The sequence below is a fragment of the Mytilus trossulus genome, chromosome 7 (genome assembly GCF_036588685.1).
Source record: "Mytilus trossulus isolate FHL-02 chromosome 7, PNRI_Mtr1.1.1.hap1, whole genome shotgun sequence".
Classification (NCBI taxonomy): domain Eukaryota; kingdom Metazoa; phylum Mollusca; class Bivalvia; order Mytilida; family Mytilidae; genus Mytilus; species Mytilus trossulus.
Window position 1 is genome coordinate 55,665,723 of NC_086379.1, and position 14,334 is coordinate 55,680,056.

The following is a 14,334-nucleotide window of genomic DNA, read 5'->3' on the forward strand; positions in this document are numbered from 1 at the left end:
GTAAGTATTTGTTCTTGTACGACTTATTGTTCAGGTGTAATGTACTAACGATAATTTGTCAATCGGTCTTCTTTACAACCCATATCATGCACAAAATAGTTAATTATGTACAAGTAATTGTATTTGTATTTAAAAAACGAATGTGTTTGACATTTTTGTTCTAATATCAATCATCACTACACCTATTTGAGAGGTATGCTTGTATTGTGTGCACCTTTGAATGTTAAATGTGGTAAGATAGTTTACTGTCTGCTGGTATCAGTTTGACTTCTTGACATGTTATAAGAAAGTAATCGATGTGTATTTTTTTTTTCAAAACTATGAATCATCTTTGAGAAACTTATAGTATAATCAACGTTTTGTTTGATCACACAGGATGCAACATATTAGTTCTTTATAATTCCTGATTATTTTTTGGATATGTATATTACCTTAGCACGTGCTCTGGTGTTTCTTCAACATTCTTTACTGTTGTATGGGGAATCTTTATTTCCCCTCGAAGTTGAAAATTACGTCATGGATAAATTTACAATCAATAGAGATTCTTCAACTGGATATGGATCGATAAATTTCAAAACGGGCGATTCATTTAAAATATATTTTTGTCTCCGTGCTGAAACGAGTGTAAATTTGAATAACGTTAGATTTTCTAACGATGGAGGAAGAGATACTATTGAATTTGGGATAGATGGAATACGATTGGGTGTTTTAACGTCACCAGACGACAGCAATTACGGTAAAGGATGGAATAACTTTCTTCAAAGTGGACCGATTGGTCCATATTTAAATCTGTCGTCTGGAAGACATTTTATTTCAATAAGTGTAAATAAGACTGATTTTTATGGAGTAGAACTTGATCAACTTGAAATCAAAACATTAGATTCACACATTAGCGATGAAATATTCAAGTGTTCACTTTTCTGTGACAAAGACATAACTTATTCGAATGGCCGGGCACGAGATGACATGTCTTCTGCTGTTTTGACCAGGAAAACATCACAGCCAGTATGTCCAAGCAATAACAATTTACTCCTGCCGATCTACCATGAAAATGTTAAAATGTTCCTTGTAACTGTGATGCATCCAAAATACAGGTCCTTTGAAAATAATTTTCATGATGAACATGGACTTTGTGAAAGAAACAATAAAACATTATGGGAATTTTCGAGAGTACAGCTCGAGTCACAATATGATACCGTTCGCTCTGAATTATATCCCAGTGTTACTATGGAACATGGTAGGTCAAATACGTCAAAATCTTTATATATGAAAATTAAGTTTAATAACTTACATGTCGATGACACAGATACAAGACTTGTGCTGCAATTTCTACACGTTGTAGACATTTTTCTTGTAACTTGCACGTATAAAGATGAGGGATCATGGATTACACTTAAAAATGCATACTTTAGCTCAATGAAAACAAAACATGCGTGGCTAATACCGAAGAACAGTCTTCTAAAGGAAAAGGAGATTTTGTTACATATTCTAGCTGATCCGGCCCAAATGAGATCACTCACAGTAGATTTTATAAAATTAGAGCACCATGCATCACAGTCAATTATTAGTGAGAATTTGTTTTCCAGCTATGATACAAAAATTGAAGTTTTCTATGATCAGTTTAACAAGGAACACTCTGTGCAAGATCCAATGTCTGTTAGAAATGTTGATACGGATACCATATTCAATCATGTGTCTGAAATAGTAATTTCACATCGACTTCCATGGGCTGACGTTTATAGTCCTATTGTAAAGTTGTCGAGAACAGGTGAAATGAACATTTTACCCATTGCACCACATGGACTTACTGAAATTCCATTTGGTACATCAATTGTTTTTGGTCAAAATGATCCATCTAAAAATAATCTACCCTCCGCTCCGATATTAAGAATAGATATTACACCGGCAGCTTTACAATTATTCGTAACTTTTAAGGATCATGGAACAACTAATATTTTGATTAAATCTACTTGGAAAGACACCAAAGCCATTTTTAAAGATATTGTTAATACGAGGAACCCTCTTAAGTATCCGTTTGCAACAATAATGACCACGTGGAATTATGACGGCAATGCTGATGTAGATCACGTGAGCAGTAACGGAGATACTGTTCATCATATAGTGAAAGGATGGGACAAGCTTTATGGTACAAGTTTTACATTTTTCAGACAATGTTTATCGAGATACAATACACAAAGTCCTGACTTACGTCTTCAAATTATTAATGAAAAAGATTTATATTTATTCATTTGATATTAAATATACATGTCGAGGTAACTGCGTACACTAATATTACTACTTTTTTATCAAACAATATAGTGTGCATTGTTTATCATATTAAGAAAAATCAAAGAAACCCTCCAATAACAAGAGTGGTAACTACTAAATAGTGAAAGACGGAAACAGCACGTAGTACGTACATGAGCGACAACAATTGGTAGCATTGCGACGTATTTAATTAAGTATTGAAATTTAAGAATGAGAGTACTATAGTTTACCTTTTATGACTGTTTTTTCTACAATCATAAGTAGTGTTTGGTGTCCAATAAACTCATCATTGATACCAGGATTGAAAAAGAGCGAGTCTTCCGTTTGTCAGATCAATAGTCAAGTGACTGTTGAAACGCATTTTAAGGTAAACGGGAGACAACCAAATTTGAACCATTTTCCATTGCTCGAGATTATAGTAAATTATTTGTAAATAGTTATCAAAGGTACCAGGATTATAATTTAATACGCCAGACGCGCGTTTCGTCTACATAAGACTCATCAGTGACGCTCAGATAAAAAAAAAGTTGTAAATCCAAACAAGTACAAAGTTGAAGAGCATTGAGGACCCGAAATTCCAAAAATCAAACAAAAGAGTTGTCACTATGAGGAAACTATTCAAGATTGAATTTCTTAAGTGTAGTAGAGATTTATTTTAGTAGTTTTGCAACACGTCAGGTTTGAAACGAGGCACACCCACATATATCATAAAACATGCACAAGCTTCCACTTTGAAACAGTTTACATTATAATATTTAAAAGTAAATAATGCTACAAAGTTGACATGTTGTTATGTAGTTGGCAAAAACATAGAACTGCACATCTGTCTGTGTGTGTGCAAGTCACTGTAAAGTGCAATCTTTTTTAGAAAATTTATTGCATACCGAATTGTATACTTTTTCATATAGAGTGGGGTGCACAATTTCGCCGTTTTAGGATTTTGAGGTGTAAAAATTTCAAAGGATGGCTGAAATGGAAGAAATGTACTGGTAAATTATATTTTTATAACAAATATGATATTTTTTTTAAACTGAAACAAAATTGCGGCTCCTACCGAAAATGACCGAAAAACGGACATCGATTTTCGAACAATTTCCTGAATAAAAATATGATTTCAAAGAAGTATTTCTAAGTAAATATTTGACTGAATGCCCTAATTTTGAATTCTTTACACCTTTGAAAAGTCTGCTATTCATCTATAATGCAATTGATTTGATAATAATTGTTAAAAGCTGCGGTTATTTGGTTTTAAATAGATGTGTAAAAACGGCGAATATATGTCCCCCATTGACAAAATATCCGGAAATTTCAAGCACCCTTTAATCTAACTTTTCAGATGATATTTTTCAAACAAACACGTTTTCAAGCTTAAGAATATTTTGCATTTGAAGTTATCTTCATATAGAAATATCAGTATACTTCAAAAACATTTAGACCTGACCATAAACTGTAGAAAACATGGAAAGATATGGCGAAAATGGGCACCCCACTCTATATGTTACAATGAATTTGTATAATCAGTGATTATGTAGAACCCCTGAAATTTTCAGGGATTATGTAGAATCACTAGAAAAAAAGGTCAGAGATTATAACTGATATGAAGAAATAGTTTTATTCATAAAGAAAATGAATAAAAAAGTCAAATAATTTACTGTAAGATCGCGGTGACAAACTTATCAGATGGGGTGAGCATGGTTAACAAAGCAAGAAATAAATATTTACGCAAAAGGGAAGGCTAATAGAGGCTATTCCCTCAACCTAGTTTAGTCTTTTCCAGCATACAAAACGTACAATATACTAAGACACGTGTTTAGGGGACGAGCTTGAAATTAGCTCTCCCAGGCGTTAATGGATGACGAAGGGACAAAGGAGATCAATTTTAAAAACTCTCTCTGTCAGAAGAGTCATTTTGGCATTTTGTCAGAAGCTTGCACATTGTGGATGTAAGACAGTATGCCGCGGATATTGTTAATGTGGAAAATCAAGTCTCCCATGCCCTGTTTCGTGTACATGTGATGGTGACTGGGAATTAACATGATTTTGGGCCAAATAGTGGTAATTTTTATACGCCTGTGAAGTCAGTTGGATTTGTTTGTCCGATAAAGGTACGTTTAAAATTCAAAGAATTGTTGCCGTTTGATTCAAACGCGATAGTCATTTATTTGTTCTTCCGACAAATTCTTGAAAAAGGGGGTGTGGTTGGGAGAAAAAAAGGAGGTATGGGGTAATGCAAAAATTTATTCTATGATTATTTGCCAATAAAACATATAATGACATTACGCGCGATGTTCGTACATGTACCTCATTGGAAAATCGGTGTAGTTGGCAAGATCCAAGTCCAAAATATTTTAATTTTGTGATATCATATTCATTGCTATTGTACGCATTTTAAAAAATGTTTTTTTTTAAATAAAAAAGATAAATAATTGTTGAAACTATGTTTTATGCTGTCTCGCGTAACATATTTCATTTATTGTAACCAATAAACTGTGATTTTCGTCTAAACTATTTAATATTTTGAAAAACGTTTTTTTTTTCATTATTTAACAAAAGGTTCCTTCAGTTTTTTATGCATTTTGTATGACGTTATGATGACGTCATAGAACAAATAAAGTGTCCCATACTACAAGCGGAAATCTGTCCCACGGGACAAAAATTGGTATTCCAGATTTGAGAATCATTTTTTTTTATCTGAAATGGAAAAAGGTTAGTATTTGTATTCACTACATCAATGTTAATTTGCTTAATTTTATGAATTTAAAGACAGACATCCTGAAAATGAAATATGGTTATTTATGAGCGATTTTTCAAAGGCTTACAAGGTTGTCGCACCGCCATTTTTTGACGTAAAAACGAACTCAACTCAAATTTACGTCAATTGTTTGCTTATCAGAGCTCTTATAATGGTAGAATATAACGATTTTTTTAAATGTTATTTTTCTGTAAAAATCTAAGGTACATCAATTTTCGATAAGTAGTTAAAACGCACCGTCGATTTTGCGGAGTCTAACAAGAATGTCGCAAAAGCTTTTAAAAAACCAACGTTTCAGTCAAAGTTTTGGTTTGAACGTTACGAAATATTCTATTCGCTACGTTGTGTTACGCTTACATGTACGAACATCGCGCGTAACGTCAAAAAGGCTTGTAGTTTCAAAGGCCGTTGTGATAAAAGGAAACAGGGAGCCGTGGTGTAGTGGTTAGTGCATCGGACTGCTTACACAAAGGTTCCTGGTTCGATTCCCGTTGGGATGAAAATTTCAAGAACTCAATTTTCGGCTCTCTCTTGACACCATTTGCGAGTATAGTCTTAAGGAAACGATGATAGTCCGTCGGAAGGGGACGATAAATGGCTGACCCGTGTTAAGAGAGAGCCATATCTCTTGCACGTTAAAGACACCCTTGTAAATTTCGAAAAAGAGTAGGCTAATGCCGCTACAAGGCAGCACTCGCACCCGCAAAGTGGAAAGGGATTAATATAAGTTGCAAAACTTGTTTCCCAATCCACTCTAAATAAATATGTTTAAACTAAACATATCCCTAATACCAATTATGAAGGTAAATCAAAATGATTTTTCATTCCCCAAAACTGCGGTTAATTGATTGCGTTTTGAATTCATGTAAGGTCCAAGGACAAATGTTTGAAGCTTGTTCAATACACGAAAATAGAACTTTATGTGGGGGGTATGTTTTTCTATTCTTCTAAACACATATTCTGATCCCCAATTTGATGATGATTTTTTTTTATTCAGGTCAAGCAGATGATAAAAATAAAATCTGAATTCATATTTTTTCCCATACCGTATATTGATAGCGTTGAAAAACTAAATAAGATTGATCGCGCTTTGTGCGAAAACAAATTTCCGACTGAGACCCCCAAAAAACACAGTTCCCTTGAAGTTCAAATGGTTGCTCCCTAATTACTTCTCCAAGGAGGCGGAGCTAGACTGCGCATAAACAACTTTTGAGATGAAAGTTTATGCACTGGTTTAGGCTCCTCCCATTCTTTGCTTTTCAAATGAGAAGTTCTCTATGGCGGGATTGAGAGTGAAATAACTAAACAATCATTCAGTTAACGCACTCTGCTAAAAAAAAACGAATTAACTCACCAGAAGATCAAAGGAAAATTTACCATTCATGTTACAAACAATTGTAAACCCCTTCAAGACCCTCGTGAGATCTACAAAATATATAGAAGCAGAGACTAAATAAAGTTGATGTCAGCAACTTACATTGTATGTTCACTGTATGACAAATATGTGAAATATTTGTACTTAAGGGCATACGATACAGTTTTGATCCTGTATTTACAAGTTCATGAAAATTTGCATATAGGCTATTTTTTACCCGATTAAATCAAATATGTAATAAAAAATATACCTTCATGTGCTACTTTTCGAGTAAAATGAGGTCGAAATTTTGTATATTTGCTCGAAATTCAGATTTGTGGCCGTAATTTCTTTTTCGAAAAAAAGACACAACTTTTTTGTTATAAAAGATAAAAACAAATTGTTTTTTGTTAAATAATCGTTAATTTCTGTATTTTATAAATATCTTAAAAAATATGCAATTTTTTATTCAGAAATAACTCATATTTATCAAATGTTCATGAATTGAGGAAAAAACGTAATTTTTCACTGCATGTTTATCACAATTAAAAAAAAATCCTCTATTTACAGTTTTATAAAATTTTGATCACATAATCTCCCTGCTAAATGAAACCAAATGCCGCTTTAAAAAAAAGGGGTCCATGAACTCGTTTTCAAATTAAATCAGTTTGAATGATAAAAATCAGTCGAAAAATGCATCTTTTCCCGATATGTCACAGTTTGACGTCGCAAAAATAACAAATTACGTTAGCAACGTCATTACCTTCCATGTAACTGTATCGTATGCCCTTAATAGCAAGCTATACATGACAAAAAAATTAAAAAAAATAGATTGAGAATAATAAAAACCTACAGAATGACATACATGTAGGAAGTAACGTGTAAAAGTAAGACAAATAGATGCTGTATAATAGGCTTCAAATTTCTTTTCAACTCTAAAAGATTTTTTTCATAATTTTTAATGCCAAAGAGGAGAAGATGAAGTAACTTAACAAAAGGAGTTAAAAGTAATCCACGACCATGGACAGCTGTCGGTACCATTATGGAGGAGACATATGTTGTAATCCACGGCCATGGACAGCTGTTGGTACCATTATGGAGGAGACATATGTTATAATCCACGACCGTGGACAGCTGTCGGTACCAGTATGGAGGAGACATATGTTGTAATCCACGGCCATGGACAGCTGTTGGTACCATTATGGAGGAGACATTTGTTGCTGTCCACGGCCATGGACAGCTGTCGGTACCATTATGGAGGAACATATGTTATAATCCACGGCCATGGACAGCTGTCGGTACCATTATGGAGGAGACATATGTTGTAATCCACGGCCATGGACAGTTGTTGGTACCATTATGGAGGAGACATATGTTGTAATCCACGGCCATGGACAGCTGTCGGTACCATTATGGAGGAAACATATGTTGTAATCCAAGGCCATGTACAGCTGTCGGTACCATTATGGAGGAGATATATGGGAGACATATGTTGTAATCCACGGCCATGGACAGTTGTTGGTACCATTATGGGGGAGACATATGTTGCTGTTGGTACCATTATGGAGGAGACATATGTTGCTGTTGGTACCATTATGGAGGAGATATATGTTGCTGTTGGTACCATTATGGAGGAGACATATGTTGCTGTTGGTACCATTATGGAGGAGACATATGTTGCTGTTGGTACCATTATTGAGGAAACATATGTTGCTGTTGGTACCATAATGGAGGAGACATATGTTGCTGTTGGTACCATTATGGAGGAGACATATGTTGCTGTTGGTACCATAATGGAGGAGACATATGTTGCTGTTGGTACCATAATGGAGGAGAAATACGTTGCTGTTGGTACCATTATGGAGGAGACATATGTTGCTGATGGTACCATTATGGAGGAGACATATGTTGCTGTTGGTACCATTATGGGGGAGACATATGTTGCTGTTGGTACCATTATGGAGGAGACATACGTTGCTGTTGGTACCATGATGGAGGAGACATATGTTGCTGTTGGTACCATAATGGAGAAGACATATGTTGCTGTTGGTACCATCATGGGGGAAACATATGTTGCTGTTGGTACCATTATGGAGGAGACATATGTTGCTGTTGGTACCATTATTAGGGAGACATATGTTGATGTTGGTACCATTATGGATGAGACATACGTTGCTGTCAGTACCATAATGGGGGAGACATATGTTGCTGTTGGTACCATAATGGAGGAGACATACGTTGTTGTTGGTACCTTGATGGAGGAGACATATGTTGCTGTTGGTACCATAATGGAGAAGACATATGTTGCTGTTGGTACCATTATGGGGAGACATATGTTGCTGTTGGTACCATTATGGAGGAGACATATGTTGCTGTTGGTACCATTATTAAGGAGACATATGTTGCTGTTGGTACCATTATGGATGAGACATACGTTGCTGTTAGTACCATTATGGGGGAGACATATGTTGCTGTTGGTACCATAATGGAGGAGAAATACGTTGCTGTTGGTACCATTATGGAGGAGACATATGTTGCTGATGGTACCATTATGGAGGAGACATATGTTGCTGTTGGTACCATTATGGAGGAGACATATGTTGCTGTTGGTACCATTATGGGGGAGACATATGTTGCTGTTGGATCCATTATGGAGTGACATACGTTGCTGTTGGTACCATGATGGAGGAGACATATGTTGCTGTTGGTACCATAATGGAGAAGACATATGTTGCTGTTGGTACCATTATGGGGGAGACATATGTTGCTGTTGGTACCATTATGGAGGAGACATATGTTGCTGTTGGTACCATTATGGAGGAGACATATGTTGCTGTTGGTACCATTATGGAGGAGACATACATTGCTGTTGGTACCATTATGGAAGAGACATATGTTGCTGTTGGAACCATAATGGAGGAGACATATGTTGCTGTTGGTACCATTATGGAGGAGACATATTTTGTAATCCACGGCCATCGACAGCTGTTGGTACCATTATGGAGGAGACATATGTTGCTGTTGGTACCATTATGGAGGAGACATACGTTGCTGTTGGTACCATGATGCAGGAGACATATGTTGCTGTTGGTACCATAATGGAGAAGACATATGTTGCTGTTGGTACCATCATGGGGGAAACATATGTTGCTGTTGGTACCATTATGGAGGAGACATATGTTGCTGTTGGTACCATTATTAGGGAGACATATGTTGATGTTGGTACCATTATGGAGGAGCCATATGTTGCTGTTGGTACCATTATGGAGGAGACATATGTTGCTGTTGGTACCATAATGGAGGAGACATATGTTGCTGTTGGTACCATAATGGAGGAGAAATACGTTGCTGTTGGTACCATTATGGAGGAGACATATGTTGCTGATGGTACCATTATGGAGGAGACATATGTTGCTGTTGGTACCATTATGGGGGAGACATATGTTGCTGTTGGTACCATAATGGAGAAGACATATGTTGCTGTTGGTACCATTATGGGGGAGACATATGTTGCTGTTGGTACCATTATGGAGGAGAAATATGTTGCTGTTGGTACCATTATTAAGGAGACATATGTTGCTGTTGGTACCATTATGGATGAGACATACGTTGCTGTTAGTACCATTATGGGGGAGACATATGTTGCTGTTGGTACCATAATGGAGGAGAAATACGTTGCTGTTGGTACCATTATGGAGGAGACATATGTTGCTGATGGTACCATTATGGAGGAGACATATGTTGCTGTTGGTACCATTATGGAGGAGACATATGTTGCTGTTGGTACCATTATGGGGGAGACATATGTTGCTGTTGGTACCATTATGGAGGAGACATACGTTGCTGTTGGTACCATGATGGAGGAGACATATGTTGCTGTTGGTACCATAATGGAGAAGACATATGTTGCTGTTGGTACCATGATGGGGGAAACATATGTTGCTGTTGGTACCATTATGGAGGATACATATGTTGCTGTTGGTACCATAATGGAGAAGACATATGTTGCTGTTGGTACCATTATGAGGGGGACATATGTTGCTGTTGGTACCATTATGGAGGAGACATATGTTGCTGTTGGTACCATTATGGAGGAGACATATGTTGCTGTTGGTACCATTATGGAGGAGACATACATTGCTGTTGGTACCATTATGGAAGAGACATATGTTGCTGTTGGAACCATAATGGAGGAGACATATGTTGCTGTTGGTACCATTATGGAGGAGACATATTTTGTAATCCACGGCCATGGACAGCTGTTGGTACCATTATGGAGGAGACATATGTTGCTGTTGTTACCATAATGGAGGAGACATATGTTGCTGTTGGTACCATAATGGAGGAGACATATGTTGCTGTTGGTACCACTATGGAGGAGACATATGTTGCTGTTGGTACCATAATGGAGGAGACATACGTTGCTGTTAGTACCATTATGGGGGAGACATATGTTGCTGTTGGTACCATAATGGATGAGAAATACGTTGCTGTTGGTACCATTATGGAGGAGACATATGTTGCTGATGGTACCATTATGGAGGAGACATATGTTGCTGTTGGTACCATTATGGAGGAGACATATGTTGCTGTTGGTACCATTATGGGGGAGACATATGTTGCTGTTGGTACCATTATGGAGGAGACATACGTTGCTGTTGGTACCATGATGGAGGAGACATATGTTGCTGTTGGTACCATAATGGAGAAGACATATGTTGCTGTTGGTACCATTATGGGGGAGACATATGTTGCTGTTGGTACCATTAGGGAGGAGACATATGTTGCTGTTGGTACCATTATGGGGGAGACATATGTTGCTGTTGGTACCACTATGGAGGAGACATACGTTGCTGTTAGTACCATTATGGGGGAGACATATGTTGCTGTTGGTACCATAATGGAGGAGAAATACGTTGCTGTAGGTACCATTATGGAGGAGACATATGTTGCTGATGGTACCATTATGGATGAGACATATGTTGCTGTTGGTACCATTACTGAGGAGACATATGTTGCTGTTGGTACCATTATGGGGGAGACATATGTTGCCGTTGGTACCATTATGGAGGAGACAAACGTTGCTGTTGGTACCATGATGGAGGAGACATATGTTGCTGTTGGTACCATAATGGAGAAGACATATGTTGCTGTTGGTACCATTATGGAGGAGACATATGTTGCTGTTGGTACCATTATGGAGGAGACATATGTTGCTGTTGGTACCATTATGGAGGAGACATATGTTGCTGTTGGTACCATTATGGAGGAGACATACGTTGCTGTTGGTACCATTATGGAGGAGACATACGTTGCTGTTGGTACCATTATGGAGGAGACATATGTTGCTATTGGTACCATTATGGAAGAGACATATGTTGCTGTTCAATCCACATTGAAGTTAAAAATGATCATCCAACTATGACACATCTTTGGTCGAGTTGTAATGTAGTATGAAATTCTATTTCGATCAGTAGCACTCAGACCACACTTTTGCAGCAAACGAACAGCCATTTGAGAATGAAAAAATATGAACGTTAGACTCTACGCAATTTATTACAAGTCAGCATCCAATGATATATATATCCTTAGCTGTACAGATACCGAAATTTGTATAGTTGAACTATACCATTTTAATTGCAGGGAAATGAGCATAAAACTCTCAGTTATCACTCACAGTTACATTATAAATGAATGTTTGATAATAAAAATATTATTTATATCTGGAATGATTTTTGTTCTCTTGTATATTGGTTTAATTATTGAAAAAGGATGGAATCATATATAGTGATAGTCTAGATATATTGTGTACATAAATAAATGTTCGGATTCTCAGTCTGACTGGTCCTTTTCATTTCAGAATACTGGGATGTATGTTGGTGTTTTTTTACAGATGTAATTTGGTTTATCAAATAGCCACATCAAATTCATCGGTTTATAGGTTTTATAGATATGCTTACTATTGGAAACAAACATAACAACAACAAAAAACCAAGAAAATAAAATTGTACGGCTTGTGATAATGGTGAAATTTAGTATCATGGCTTTATTATGTATGTGCCCTTCCAAAGTAGAAGCCTGTAATTCACTTGTGGTCTGTTGCTGTTTATTATATTTGTTTTGTTTTGTTATTATTTTGTACATAAATCGGGCCATTAGTTTTCTTGTTTGAATTGTTACATGTAAACCTTTTTCATAAACAGATCTTGTATAGTTGACAGTGCAGTATGAATTTGACTCCTTGCTAAGAGCCTTATGGTTACCTAAAGTTGTTAATTTCTGTGTCATTTGGTTTCTTGTGGAAAGTTAAATATTATATTGCATATACTGTACAGAAAAGAAATGTCATACACTCGCACATTAATATGTAAAAAATATGAAATATTTGCCACTAGACGTTTCGTGCAGTTTGTATAAAGTAAAAGAAAAAGATATTAACTAACAAACTAAGTCAAATAGTTGTAAAACTATTTACACATGTGCATGTCTGTTTCAAATCTAAAAGGATATTTTAACTAGTCCAAAAGTAAAATAAAAAAGATGGGAAACATGTACATTTCGAAACATTTAGATATCAATATGGCATTTAAACTGGTGTATGCTTTGAAGTCAACTTGTCATGTTAACAGAAGTATAACATAGTAGAATGTTTCTTCTTACAAAAATTGTAACATGAAAAGGCAGCAATACCTGCTGCTGTGAGTTTTTATCGTATATTTAGCAGTTCCTTACAGTTAAAATATGGTTTAATCTCTTTACATTCGAGTTCAAAAGTGAGACTTATATTGCCATTTCTATTAAATGATCATTAAATGTAAGTCCTAAATACACAATCCGTGAAAAAGAGAAACCATAAATTAACCTACAATCATAAAAAAAAACGCAATGCAAGCTCATAATGTAAATTTTAAAAAAAAAATCTTAGAAAACAAATTACCGACAATCATAAAAAAAAATCAATACAAACCCAATTAATAATATACACAAAAAGTAATCATTTATTTATATGTCTCTGTTTTTATGTATCAAATTCATTGACAATTATATCACATCTTTTTAAATTTATGAAAAAAAGATTGATTTGAATTGTTAAACAAGAGTATATAATTATATACAAGTCGTAATTGAAAAAAAACCGTTCAAACCTTTGATTGCGTTTGATAAAAACCGCAATTTTTAAACGTGTTTATGTAAAACCAATTCCGTAGTAGAAGGGTCTAAATATAACACAAACAACATTTTCCAAAAGACCAAAAGAGTGAAAAATATAAAAAAAAAAGAAGATGTGGTATGATTGCCAATGAGACAACTATCCACAAAAGACCAAAATGACACAAACATTAACAATTATAGGTCACCGTACGACCTTCAACAATGAGCAAAGCCCATACCGCATATAGTCAGCTAGAAAAGGCCCCGATAAGACAATGTAAAACAATTCAAGCGAGAAAACTAACAGCCTTATTTATGTAAAAGAAAATGAACGAAAAACAAATGTGTAACACATAAACAAACGACAACCACTGAATATCAGGCTCCTGACTTGGGACAGGCACATACATAAATAATGTGACGGGGTTAAACATGTAAGCGGGATCCCAACCATCCCCTAACCTGGGACAGTGGTATAACAGCACAAAATAAGAACGAACTATAAAAATCAGTTGAAAAAGGCTTAACTCATCAGATAGACAAAAAATAAAAGTTGACGTGGCCGGGTACTTATACATCCCGACACACAAAGACACCATCAACAGATCTGAGAGTACTCGCAGTTATCTGACAGCTAATTCAAAGCCATTAACAACTAATAAAAAAATCATGCCTCTTAGGCTAAGCAATCAATCCGTTCACATCCAACATACAATGGATTTAGTGTAAAGACGACATAAACAGCCAGAGAAAAACATGACCTTGTGCAATACCAAGTTACAGGTATCGACAGATTGTAGGTCCATGA

At 35.8% G+C, this 14,334-nt stretch overlaps 1 protein-coding gene across 1 annotated transcript; it reads left to right on the plus strand.

Annotated features, from left to right (window-relative positions):
- Positions 1–228: 228 nt before the first annotated feature.
- LOC134727153 (uncharacterized) lies at positions 229–2,423 on the plus strand. Its single transcript, XM_063591535.1, has one exon. It carries the CDS (start codon positions 421–423, stop codon positions 2,251–2,253), a length of 1,833 nt encoding a protein of 610 aa, XP_063447605.1. The 5' UTR covers positions 229–420; the 3' UTR covers positions 2,254–2,423.
- The last annotated feature ends 11,911 nt before the right edge of the window (positions 2,424–14,334 follow it).